The sequence below is a fragment of the Taudactylus pleione genome, unplaced genomic scaffold, assembly GCF_031769625.1.
Source record: "Taudactylus pleione unplaced genomic scaffold, aTauple2 ptg000671l, whole genome shotgun sequence".
NCBI lineage: Eukaryota > Metazoa > Chordata > Amphibia > Anura > Myobatrachidae > Taudactylus > Taudactylus pleione.
The window spans coordinates 6,634,823-6,648,968 of NW_028285073.1; the positions used below are offsets into that span (position 1 = coordinate 6,634,823).

Genomic DNA, 14,146 nt, shown 5'->3' on the forward strand with positions numbered 1-14,146 from the left:
CCCAAAAAAATTATTTTACATTTTGGGGTGAAAAAAAGTGAAAACAAAATGCTAAACTAACGAAATTAATTGTGGTGGGGTCCCCAAGTATGTGGCATGTTTTTTTTAATTGGGCAGAGTAGCGGCAAGTTTATTTTTGAAGAATTTAAAAAATTACCTTTAGGGACTTAAAAATATGGTTTCCCCCATTTTCATGTACCCCAAATTTGATGGGACTACTTTTAAAAATGAAAAAAAAAACCTAAGTGCTCTTCTGCATCACTCCTTCAATGTCGGGAAAAATAACCACCTGCCGCATCTATTTAAAAAGCCGACTTTCTTCTGCAGGCAAAAACGGGGACACCCATAGCGATCCCCAAGGTCTGGACGTCTTTAGGGGGTCCTACAATTATTTCCCGAAAAATCCCGTATTTTTTCGCGATCCAAGTTTCGCCTGTTCCCGATTTCGCCTACTTTGGAATTGAATACGGGAATAGCGGGCACGCACGTGATACTTTTCCGCCTGGAAAACAGGCGAAGGAGGCGAAAAGTCTGGACTTTTCGCCTCAAATTGAATACGGCCCTTAGTGGGATTGCAAAGAGGTCGTCTCACCAGCTACAGCATAAAGCACTATCAATGGGGATTTAGTTGAAATCCCGGCTGTCGGGATGCCGGCCCGGAATCCCGACACAAGTCAGAATTCCAGCGCCGGCATCCCAACGGTGAGTAGTGGGGTTAGGGGGAAGGTTAGGGTAATGGGTTAAGGTTAGGCATTAGGAGGGGAAGGTTAGGGTTAGGCACCAGGAGGGGAGGGTTGGGCACTAGGAGGGAGTTTAGGGTGCTGGGAGGGTTTAGGGGTAGGGTTAGGATACTTACCGACAGGTGTCTGTATCCTAAACCCTGTCGGGATGCCAGCATCGGGATTCTGACCGCTGCCATCCCAAACCCTATTATGTACTGCCCATAGGCACGTTGAGAACACGGATGGTGCTGCAATTAGTTCTCTTGACACGAGTGCTCTCCTCCTGGGCCAAGAGAATTGAACTGTTTTTGAATCGCATTTGGACAGTATTTCAGGGATGCGAGTAGACCAGGCATTAGACTCTTTCTTCGTCTAGCAAAATTATAAATCGTTGATTTCCCTACATCTTGCATGGGAGTTGGGTGAGTGATATTTTGTGCTCAGTTAGTCACTCTGTTTTTGTCTTACAGGATGCAATAAAATCTTCAGAAGCAGCTGAGACATTGGCTGATGTGCCTGAGCACGTCCTTAGGGGCCTTCCCGAGGAAGTGACGCTGTCTCCCTCTGGTGTTGATAAATTGAGATTGGGTAAGTGACTTATACTGGCAATCAAAATTATAACTGTTACTTTTTGGCTTGAACCACATGGTTTTTGTACTCTATAAAACAAAATACTCAGCTATGTTACTGATGGAGGTGTTTGAGCTCAAGTGCTTAATAACTAACACTATAATATAACAGCCATTGTGTGATTGGCTGAAGACAGGATTAGCTAAACACTGATTGGCTGTTAATCCAATGGGGCTTATTTATCACTAGCTGATATATCCAGCGTTGTCCGGGTTGAAGAATGGACCTTAAGGCCCATCTGCAACCTTAATTTTTTTACATTGTCCTTGCCTATAACCCCATTCCATTGATCCTGAAAAGGACCGCACTGTTTGCCAAAATGGTGTTAGCCCTGAAAAGTACTTATCTATCCATTTATTGATAACAATCCAATTTAGGCGTAAATGACCGTGCAGGCAGGCGTATTCTCTGACTGCTCCTGATATACCCCATTCCAAACAGAGTGACTTGCAGGACGGAAATCGGTATAGCTTCCCAAATCACTGCGGTTTCAGAAGTCATTGCCGGGCAGAAATTTCCGCAGACCAACATTGGAGACCATGGCATATGAAAATGTGCTTGGAGGAAATTAGTAACTGTCAGTGCAGGTGCAGTGTGACAGTTGATCCTCCGACTCACTGCTCTTCTGTTGAAGCACTGCCTGCTCCCCCCCTCACTGTATCTTCACATCACTGCAGTTTTAGGCACTGGAAGACTTCCTGAGCTAACTTTCTTAAACAAAAATTTCAAATCTGAGACTCCACGGCCTACTTGGTGGGCACCATGTGTACAGAAATGAAATTCATTTATGTTTCATATACACCTTATACACACAGCCTGAAGTTAATTTTATACAATAGTTTTAATAATTTTGTGCCTTTAAACAAAGTTTGTGTACATTGAACCATCAAAAAGCAAAGGTTTCACTATCTCAGTCATACTAAAAATATTCCGTATTTCGGAATATTTGGATATGGGAGACTCAACCTGTATAGTAATCTGGTGATTCACTCGTCAGCTCTGTGAGCAGGAATGCATGTATGGTAATACTGCACAAATCTAGCTGTTCACAGTTCTGACCAGATGACCAGATTGCTGCTGTACCACTCACATGTTCTTGAACTGTATGACTTCCCAGCAGTTTATTTTATGGCTAGACGTGTTCTAGACTGAATATTGTTTATTGCAATTTCCTTGTTTACTTGAACGTTGTAATTGGCTAAGTGACACACTATTTGTTAAATGACCTGACTTGGCTCTGCTGTATCTAAATGGCCCACGTCTTAACTCTACTGTACTTAAATGACCTGAATCCAGGTTGTTTTTTCCAGCTACCCTCCTGCTGTCCGTCTCCTCCTGTTATGTGTGTCTCTGCAAGCGATATACAGTATATATATTCCCTCTGCTCTCCGATTTATAGGAATATGTGTGCAATAAGCAGATGCATGAAATGGCTGTACTGTTCCCTGGAGATGTATAGCTTTATATATTAATAGAAGGCGTGAATTCTGAACTCTATTAAGGTCTGCATCCCCTGTACCACATACATTAATTTTGTACTTTGAAAAGTGGTTGAGCTGATAGTGGAATGCAGAATTTAATATGGATATTAATGATCTGCCACACATTTTGGCCATCTACATAGTGATGCTTCTGTTAACAGACGCTAAGGAGTATATTTACTAAAGTGCGGGTTTTTAGAAGTGAAGTTGTTGCCCATAGCATCCAATCAGATTCTACTTATCATTTATCTAGCACCTTCTAGAAGATAATCGCTAGAATCTGATTGGTTGCTATGGGCAACATCTCCACGTCTAAAATCCCGCACTTTAGTAAATATGCTAATACTCTGGTGGGGGTATGCAGCCAGCACATGGCTACGGTCACAATGTCGACATTTACAATATGGACAACAGGAGGTCAACATTGATTAATACGATATGGTTAAAATGTTGACATCATTAATGTCGACACTTGGAAAAATGGAAACATTGAAGGAATGTTGACATTACCCTTTTTAAAAAAAAAAAAAAGTAACTCCTCTTAAGGCGCACATTTACTAGGCAATATTAATGAACGATAACGACATCTTTATCGTTCATTCGCTCATTAATTCGAGTACAAATTGTGCACTAAAATGTCGGAAACGACCAGTGATGTGCGCTCCTGCTGGTCGTTTCCGACATCAATCATCGTCTGAACATGCTGGTCAATCTGCCGATAACGACAGGTTGACCATGCTCAGGGATGAGGGAGGGTGCCTGCACTGAATGACATATCGTTCAGTGTGGGCACTGCAGGGGAAGAGGAACGACTGTACGATTACAATGTTGTAAACGTAATATCGTTCCACTATCTGCTAGTGGATGTGCCCCCTTTAGAATTTCTTTTATATGTGATGAAACTCAAAATGAAGTCACTGTAATACTCTTGGATCAGCCTCTGGAACCATTTTGCCTTCTTGTTAGAAGAATATTTATTGTAACACAGTAAAAGACATTCATAATAGTAGGCTGCACATTAAAAGAAACAAATGTTATGCCATTGTATTAATATTTTAGGCATCTGGGCCAGAAAGCCACTTCCTAAAGGAAAGAAATTTGGGCCTTTTGTTGGTGAGAAGAAGAAGCGTTCTCAAGTGAAGAACAATGTCTACATGTGGGAGGTAAGACCGCTTTCTGCTATATGGGCTGTGACCTAGAACGTTTTCAGTCCATTTGTTTTTTTTTGTTTTTTTTTATAAATTCTTTATTTTAAATTTTGAAGAGTTTCACAACATGAAGATAATTACATGTCAATAACACACTGGTAGAGTATAAGGGGAGACAATGCCTCGCTTTTTGAGCCAAACATTAACCAAATGGAGACACCGTATATAGGATGCTGTCATAATACCGACAGTCGGGATGCCGGCTCTTACAGTGCTGGCACTGGAATCTCGACACCTGTCAGAATCCTGACCACTGGCATCCCGATGCTAAGTACTGGGGTGGGGGAGGGTTAGGGGAAGGCACTAAGGGGGGAAGGGGTAGGTTTAGGCCCTGCAGCAGGGAGGAAGGGTTAGGATACTGACCGACACGTGTCGGAATCCTAACCCTGGCAGGATACCAGCATTGGGATTCTGACCGCCAGGATCCCCAAGGTCGGCATCTGTGCCCAACCCCAATATATAACCCCTTTTACCAACATTTACAGACAAAACTCCGGAAAACAAATACATACACGGCAAAGCGTTTCTTCAGTCCATTTGTTTGTTGTGTAGCGTGACCACATTTTTGACAAAGGTAGGGAAACTCTGACACATTTGGTGCAGCAATGTTTTCACCAAAGCAGGCTTCCACATTTGGGGTTAGATTTACTAAGGTCTATGTTGTCTCCCCTGCTCTCCTTTCCCAAAATTGATTTTACCCTCCTAACATCATTGAAGGTGTCACTTAATTTCTTTATTAGCTTTGCCCATTTAATTTTCATATGATAAATACTTTAAAAGTATCATCCTCTAGTGAATGAAAAGCCTGCAAAGACCTTAACACTGGTTTCAGCAGATAGATAACCGAAAAAAAAAACAAATCGGTGGTGAAAGAACCACTAAATTACCTACTGACGCTAATAGGTGTAAGTAACTTAACTACTTCCAACCACCAAAGAAGGAAAGCTGCCGCACAAGGAAAAGGTCTGCGCTCCCCTCTGTATTAAATTTCCAAAAAGAAAAAAAAAGTGGCTGCGAAGTGAAGAAGAGAACTGGGGACCGATTTTGGAGTTTTTTTTTTGTTATGTTTTTGTTTTTTTTTATTCTTCAAGTCTGTTGATTCTGTAGAAGTGGATTCCTATCTCTTTAAACTGTATTCATTATTAGTGTTCACTTACTCGCCTAAGAAAATTAGCAGCCACATTTTGTTTGTTTTTTTATTCTTTAATAGATCTATGCTCGTCACCTCTATGGGGGAATTCAGGTGTGTTGCTCGCCAACGGCCACTAGATGGCGTCCGACGGAGAAATTCAATTGTTGCTTAGTTCGGGCGCGCACAGCCGCCGGCGCTGACATTTCTACTCACAAGCCCCCCCCCCCCGAATCTGGCGAGCAGAAATAACCAAAAAGTGACCCGTATGAGCGCTCAAACGGGACTTTTCGCGGGCTCGACAATGTCCCGTCATTTTGACAGGCTGCTAACTAGTAGATTACTATAACAATTGGAGATAAACGGGCATATATTTCCTGATGACCGCCATGAGTGAAATCAACGCAGATTACACTAGCTGAATGTGCCGATCTCTGAGAAAGAAGTTATTGGTTTTCTCCTATCATCACCAGCTAGGAACCTGCGGCATCTTTCTTTGTTCTGTCATTTGCCAGGAGAAATCCTGCCTGCATAGTCTGTGCAGCATAGAGGACAAACAAGTCATTTACATCATCTTCCGTATCCAAAATCAAATGCTCACACACACACGCACACGCACACACACACACACACAGGCACCGCCTTTGATTTTCAGATTTAACTCCAGGAATTCACAGTGGGAATTCATCTTTCTGACGCAAGGTCATGTTAATGCCTCAAATGTAATTTGTACTTTTAACAGCCAGAATGGAACCGCTGACAGATGAATGTCTGATATAAAATAGAACACCCAACACAGACAGAGCTTTGGAATTGTATCCCGCAGACATAAAGTTCACACGGTTTCTGGTCCTTAATTAGGAGCTGTCCTTTTGGTGCAGTCTCTTTGCAGATCAAACAGCATACACCTTGCGGTATTAGAATCCACTGTTAATTTATCAGGTAGATGCTGTCGTCTGATCTGTTTTTATTTTTTTTTTGTTTGTTTTCTAATTTCCCAAGGCTGAGTTCCATTATAATCCTCCTGAGTTCCCTAATATTCCCTGAGTACAATGTTTTTGTGCCGTGTTTTTAAAGAACCAGTCAAACTGTATGAATATCAGTTATGGTGCCTACACACTATGCGATGTGCTCACAATGCGATCTCGTGTCCGATTTCCCTTGAACTCTCCCCGGCAGTTCTGGACACGATATGGTGCTAAAAAGTGTCCAATCTGATTTAAGATCTATCGTGCACAAAATCTATCTATTGCACAAAATCGTGTCCGAGATTGGCAGATCTTACCTGCAGCAGGCAAGATCTGAAGATGCGATGTACGACCAGCAGGTACGCGCATCGTGATCGTGAGTGGACACTCACGATTTGGACATATTTTACACGATTTATCATTCCGATGCGTTGAAATTTGGCGAATCGTGGAAAATATCGCCTAGTGTGTAGGCACCTTAAGACCTTAAAATAACCTTTTACCCCATTGTATATTATACCCCTTTCACATTGCCAGCAATAAACCGGGTTATTTCACGTGAACACACAGCAACCCGGATTATTGTGCAGTGTGAAAGGGCCCAGTTGAAATAACCCGGGTCGAGTGACTCAGCATTTCAAACCGGGTAATGAGCAGAGTTCAACACTGGTTCAACTCAGCTCGCGGTGCAGTGTGAACGGGTAACTTGGGTCGATGCGACCCGAGACCTGTTCATTGCATAGGAAGAGCCAGCGCTTGGAGATTATCTAATTTCCAAGCACTGGCTTGGCACGTGATGGTGGTGACATCAGACATCATCCACAGGTTGACAGTCTGAAAGGGGTCACACCCGGTATTGACCCGTGCACAAAATCGTGCTGTGAAAGGGGTTTAATACACAGAATCACTCTAGTAGCCAATTGCATACTAGTTGACGTACCTTCATAAATGTTTGGCTTAGAAGTAGGGATGTGCAGGCTCGGTTTTACTCGGATTTACTCGGATCTCAAAACGGCATTTTATTGGCTATCGCCTATCATGTGTTTTGGATAGCCAATATAATAAATCCGAATTTGCGGTAAAGTGGCGATAAGAACCGAGTAAATCCGAGCCTGCACATCCCTACTTAGAAGTATAAAAAACAGATCTTGTTTAGCACAATTCTTGCAAAGTACTGATAAGGGACATGTCGGATTTTGCTGGAAATTAGTAAAAGTATAAAAATGGTACAAATTAATATTTATTTTCTGTATTTTACTGCAAAATTTGCCCTCGATTGTCCCACAGAGAATTCCTAATATCGTTTTTGTTCTGTTCAGATGTCTTCCTTATTATTGGTTTTGTTTAACTTCACGATGTTACATGTTTGGACTTGGGCGAAGTATGACCTAACAGGTTCTGCTTCTCTCTCTCTGTGTATGTTGGAGAGAGGCAGTTTCGCTCACTGTGAATGGACCAGTGCATGGTGCTGGGTAATAGAATGGCACTCACAAGTTGTTTCATTTGTGGCAAACTACTGTTGGTGATCAGGATGTTGGCCTTGTACTGGCATTTGTGTACCACCCTGCCAACAGCCTCCAGTTAGAGTAGCCTGAAGGCCATACACCTGAATTGTGTACATCCTGTTTCACAAGCAATAGAGTTTTGTTTTTTTAATGTCACTTCATTGGCTCCCTGATCCCCATATTATCATTTAAACTCCTCTAAAAATCCCTTAACTGCTCTTATCTGCCTCATCTCCAGCTTAATTTCCATTCACATGTAGCTCTGCCGATTGCCACCTCCTATCCTTCTCACTAATCACCTCCTCTTGCCTTCAGGATTCATCCCGTGCCAACCCCCAACCATTGCTCTGGAATCCCATGAGCAATCAGCCCTGCCTTCAATCTCCTTTGCAGTTTGCTGTGTGTGTAACCCTATGTATTGTGCTACAGAAGCCTTATGGTGTCCTATAAAGAAATTATCTTGATAATTCTACAATAATGTTATGTTGAATGTTACACAATCCTTTTACTTCCTGTTTAAATTAATCTAGCACCATTTCCTCATTGTGCCGGCTTCTGAGAACATGTGGTGGCATTTGTTCTTCTTCTTTGCCTCTCGTATGTCATATGTGGGAAAATCTTTCTTTTCAACCTCTTAGTTTGCTGAGTGGCGAGTTCCTGTAATTGTAAATTTGTTGATCTAAGTAATGCCTCCTAGGCAGACGGATGCTGTAGCACATTTCTAACAAAGATGTCTGACCGTTTAGTTGGATTATCAACATTGGCACAGGTAGGATGGTAAAGGTTGACACACAGTGTTCAATCACAAAACATCCAGTATCTCTTCCAGACCTGTCACCTTTTGAAATATTACTATGCTATGCCCTTTCTCACTCAAGATGCATCCAAAATGGTCATCCATTATCTCATACTCTGCTTCCTTTATTACTGCATCTCTTCCGATCTGGCTTTCCCCTCACCCATCTATTCCCTACTGCAATCCATCATAGAGACTATGGCAACATCTTTTCTCGTCACTTCAACGCACTGCGGGTCTTCTACACGGGCACACTCAAATGGCATAAGCCACTCCTGACTTGCCTTTGCCTAGAATGGAAGAGGGCTCTATCCAGTAATCCATAAATGCTCCATGACGTAGGGCCTGATTTAGATATGTTCGTAAACCCGATGGTTTATGTACATATCTGATGTTTGGGGGTCTGCACATGTGAAGGACTTTTTTTTGCACATGTGCAGAATGGGTCCTCCTTTTTTGCTCAGTCTCCACTTAAGCGCACCATGATTGACCTGCTGCAGCATTTGGGAGGCAACGACCAGGACTGTTCTACAAAACGGGGAAGTGTCGCCACAGTTTTTATAGGCGTGCCAAGCCCAGGGTCTGCATTATAGGAAGCAGACTTACTGGACCTGGCAGAGGCGTTCCGACGGCCAGGCTGAGTATGCTTTCACTTTCACAGCCTGGCCCAGGGCAGGCAACCATTGCGACCGATAGCCACGATGGTGATCTGAAGCACCGTCTACGGATTCTGCACTCGGATCGCAGATGCATGTAGGCGGTGTCTATTTCCTACAGATTCCTTCTGCTGCATTTGCATTTTAGTTGGATGGTATTGCACAGCTGGTTCCTTTGTGGCCGTGCAATACTGTCCACATCTCCTTCTGGCCCATAGTCCATTGATGGTTCTATGATGCTCATGAAGCCACACAAGTATATTTAATGTGCTCTGCCACCTGATGGTGATCTCCTAGTTCTATCTTGTGCAATAACAATTTGATCCAATCCAGAACTGCATGTAACACGTATTGGGCTGTGTATGATCAGTGAGAGTGAGAGAAGATTTTGCATTCCAGTTCCTATATAGAAACTTTAATAAGATTTGTGTTACAGTAAGATTTGAGCAAAGTCGCTGAAGTGGGGGGACGTGACGCGGACACAGTTAAGCGACAATATTGTTTCAGATTTATGCTGCTACACAAACTAGCTGCAGTGCTCTGGGATTTAGCTAATTCAATCGGTATGTAGTTAGGAAGTCAACGGTCGAAATCTCAACGCCTATCATTATCCCTACGTCGGGATCCCGACGCCCGGCATACCGAGTGAAGGTAAGCTGGGCGGCGGGTGCAGTTAGATTACGGGCTCCTGGGGGGGACTTAGGGCCTGATTCAGACCCGCTCGCTAGATGTGGCCGCTCGCTCCCAGCGTATGAGAATTTAGCTATGTGATGTCAAGGCATCCGCTCACACAGCAAGACATAAGCACGCCCACTATGTCTTGGCGAGTGATCATTTTGTGTTTATAGACGCCCACCAGCCTGTATTTAGCTGCCCACTAGCGTACGTCATCTCCAGGAAGCATATACAACCATCAGTACATCGGGAACCATCAGATCTGACCCCAGCGCTGCAGTTGACTGTACTGTACCGTACCGCAAGCACTGCGAGCAGTTCTGTGTAAAGAATCAACCAGGTGACGTGTACAATGACGCTGCCTGTTAATTATGCACGCCTCTGAAACGGCGTTGAAACACTCTGGCACGCCTGCGTCCGCAACTCCACTCCCCCGTTACTATTGTCCTGCCCCTGTTACCACCCTCAGACGGCCTTTCCTGTCAATCATTCCACTGGGTTGTCTTGGCAGGGCGAGCGAGCGCATCCGAATCACTCGTACTAGTTTGCGCATGCGCACTGTGAACTACACGCATGCTCACATTGGTGAACATTGTCTGCAACGAGCGGCCGCTTGCTAGTGAGTGGCTCTAAATCAGGTCCTTAGGGTTAGGGTCAGGTTAGGGGAAGCGGGGGTTAATCACCCCCGCCCCCGGGAGGGTTAGATTTAGGGTGCGGGGAGTGGGGCTAGGTTTAGGCACTAGGGGGGGAGGTTAGGGTTAGGTACCACTAAAGGAGAGTTAGGGGGGGGGGAGGTTTAGGGATAGTACAAATACCCTGTTGGGATCTTCTAGTACCGGTCTTCCGGCGTCGGGATTTGAACGATTCCATATCAATCACATTATATCCTCAAGACATCATAGGCTGTATGCGACTTTCTCTTGCTGAATGTGTCCTTATTGTACATTGCTACGGATTAGGATGAAGAGGAACATGGTGAAGGCATATTGCTGCTGCTGGCGGTTGCAGTTGTTGCTCTTTATTTATTACCAATTATTTATATAGCACACACATATTCCACAGCGCTCAGAGCATTACCACATGGATAAACACAAATGTGCATTTGCATGTATCAAATACAAGAAAAAAAACTAACAAAATAAAATTATACATATAACACACAACTTGACATTAAAAAGTCATTGGTGCAGCCAGACTGTGGGTGGAGTCTCTCTCTAAATAGTCTTAAGGGGTAAATTTACTAACGTGAGAGGTTTTAAAAGTGATGTTGCCCATAGCAACTAATCAGATTCTATGTAACATTTAACTAGCACCGTCTAGAAGATAATAGCTAGAATCTGATTGGTTGCTATGGGTAACATCACTTTTAAAACTCACTTCTAAAAACTCTCACTTTAGTAAATTTACCCCTAAATATAAATAATTCAATGAAATCAAAGTCCTAGGATGAGTTGCACAGACCTGTGGTGATATGCAGGGGGCTGTGGTAAGATCAGGAGTGAGAAGCAGAGATGAGATCCCCCCCCCCCCCTTTCTCAAGCCCACACCAAACAGTGATACTGTTTGTTTATTTTTTTTACATTTATTTTTATTTCAGAAAGAAGCATTGGAGAGTGGCACAAAAATTGCATACTTCAACAGTGGTACAATTAACATTGTATAATTGAGAAATAAAGTAATTAAAATATACAGAGGTGGCCAAAATTGCGGACACTTTTTGAAATGTGAATGTTTTTCAACTTCGAATGCTTAGAAAAACTGTTACACTTCATGCAGTGCAATGATTCATATATCAAATGAAAGGAAATGTAATGCTGAATTCAACACAATAAACAGAGGTCAAATATTTGTATTACAAGGGAAGTTATGCAGTGAAAACAACACTTATAGGGGTATTCAATATGGGTGCGATAACATCGTTTTTTGCGTTAATATCGCACTTTTTAACGTTTTTACGTTATCACTTGTTTTACTTTTACACCCTATTCAATTTCAAAGACTTATCGCAGTTTTGACAAGTCTTTGATAAAAAACGGTGATAACTTTTCACCATTGTAGAGGTGTCGAAAAAAAGTGCAGAATTGGGGTTTAGGGGTGCAGGCTTGAAAAAAATTGCCTGCATCCCTGAGATTGACATTTAAATAAGAACTGTGTCAAAAAAAGTTTAAAAAAAAAATAGGGACACCCCAAAAAATTAATAAAAAAATTGGGGTGCAAAAAAAAATAAATGGAAAAAAAATGTTAAACAATAGGGAAATAGGTTCAGGGCTATTCTGCAAGTATGCAGCAGGTGTTTTCTAGAATAGAATTATAGTGGCAGGTGCACAAATGCAGAATTTTTAAAAACTGACTTTAGGGACTTAAAAATATGCTAGTGCCCATTTTCATGTACCCCAAATTTGATGGGACCACTTAAAAAAACAAAAAATAACCTACAGTAAGTGCTCTTCTGCATCACTTCTTCAATGTCGGGAAAAAAGCACCTGCTGCGGCTATTTAAATCCCCGACTTTCAATTAAAGGCTAAAACGGGGGTATCCATAGTGTTCCCCCATGTTTTTACAACTTTAGGGGGGTCCTACAATTATTTTAAGGAAAAATTCGTAACTTTACGCAAATCCAACTTCGGAGTTTCCCGTTTCCGTTAATTTTATTTTGAATACGGGGATAAGCGGGAGCGCGCACCATACCTTTACGCAGAAAAAAACTCCGATACGAAACGTTAACTTCGCCAGGGAAGTTAACCTTTCATATTGAATTTCCCCTCTTAGGGTGAAAATCCCTGTGTACCTATGATGCTACTGTCCTATCAGAGTTTCGTTGGGTCTACTTCTTTTACCCCACTCCAATATCTCCTTTCACAAAGGGAAATCTTATTCATGCACTGGTCCGCAAAGCGAGGCAGACCAGCTCTTGTTAGGCATGCCACCTCTGCACCCAGCGTTGCCATCTTGTTTACATACATACATGTGTCAGAAATCTAGGCTCATGGCAGGTGAGTGATCTGAGCTTCATAAATCATCACCACTGTATCTGTTGCGTTTCAGGCATTGTAAATCATTCTGTCCAAGTCGGCATATGCCGAAGAAAAACAGAGAGTGTTGTTCTCTGACTTTTTCGGCCATTTTCGTATTCATATAAAAAAAATAATTGTGCACTAAATTTTATATGAAGAAAACTTATTTGTTTAAGAATAAATTGTACACCATGTGGGACTATTCTCAACTAGGTGCAGCTACAAGTTAGACTTCTGGTCCTTCCTATGGTTATTAAAAGGTACATTTAAGGTTTGAATGATTTTTTTTTATTTGAGTTTTTGTTTTTGTTTTGTATTTTTGTTTAGTTTTTAGACCATGCACCATCTAGTTGCTCTTCTTTCTTTTTCTAGTTTGTAAATCCCACTCTGGAGATGTGGTCTACACAACTGCACGCAGTACTCCAGGTGTGGCCTAACTAAACCTCTGTAAGGTGGAACCCTTCTATTTCTCTACCCACTGGTAACATCCCTGTCTATACAATCCAGTATTGCTGCCTTCACCCATTGCCTGGCTGTATCGCTTGCTTATGTACAAGTCTTTTTCAGATACCTTTTTAATAATTATTTATTATGATTGTTATTTTGAGTATATCAAGAAAAACACTGTATGCATTACTACAGATGGCAATTGGAGGCTCAGGTACAAGTGATTTGGTTTATTATATGCCTAAAGAAATGGTGATATAATCCAACAATTATTTAAATATATATATATGAAAAATCTCTTTTAATTATGACAAAGAAGACGGTATATATATATATTTAAAAAAAAAAAAAAAAAGTTAATTCTATACAATAGACAGGTGACTAGATCAGTAACTTTCAGGATAGTTTTTTACTATGGCTAACCATGTTTTTGTGGGAGCCTGGTAAATATAGGTTTGTAATGTAGAGAAGGGGGAGTAGGACATGTACACCACATGGCACTTAAATACCATTATAACTTCCACATAAATAGTAGTATATATGTTTTGCAAAGCCCTGGAGGCCACTATGGCATACAGTTCCAATCAGCCAGTATGCGATGAAGCATTTTTTTTGACTAGTATACATTATGGACTTCAAGTGACAGATATAAAGTTAACTCCCCATTTGACCAAACGATAACCAGATACCATTCCAAAATGACTCACCCCCTGTGCTACACTGCTAGCTCATCTCTTTTGATTTTCCAGTTGACAAACGCCTGTTCTCAAATGCAGCCGCCTAATTGTAGACCCATGTGTTCTAGAAAGTGTTAGGCTTTCATCAAAATCAATGGTTTTTAGTGGTTGCCCGAGCAATTACTCGTACTAGAAGGGCCCTCAGATAATTATCTCCTGTTAGGTTGTATATTTTTT

At 41.9% G+C, this 14,146-nt stretch overlaps 1 protein-coding gene across 1 annotated transcript in view; it reads left to right on the forward strand.

Moving 5' to 3' along the window:
* The window catches only part of PRDM2 (PR/SET domain 2), a 128,976-nt gene that overhangs the window by 29,569 nt on the left and 85,261 nt on the right, over positions 1-14,146 (forward strand). Inside the window, exons 3-4 of the mRNA XM_088455768.1 lie at positions 1,193-1,310; positions 3,893-3,996. Of these exons, the coding sequence (XP_088311894.1) occupies positions 1,193-1,310; positions 3,893-3,996 (222 nt within the window). The remainder of the gene's footprint in view (positions 1-1,192; positions 1,311-3,892; positions 3,997-14,146) is intronic.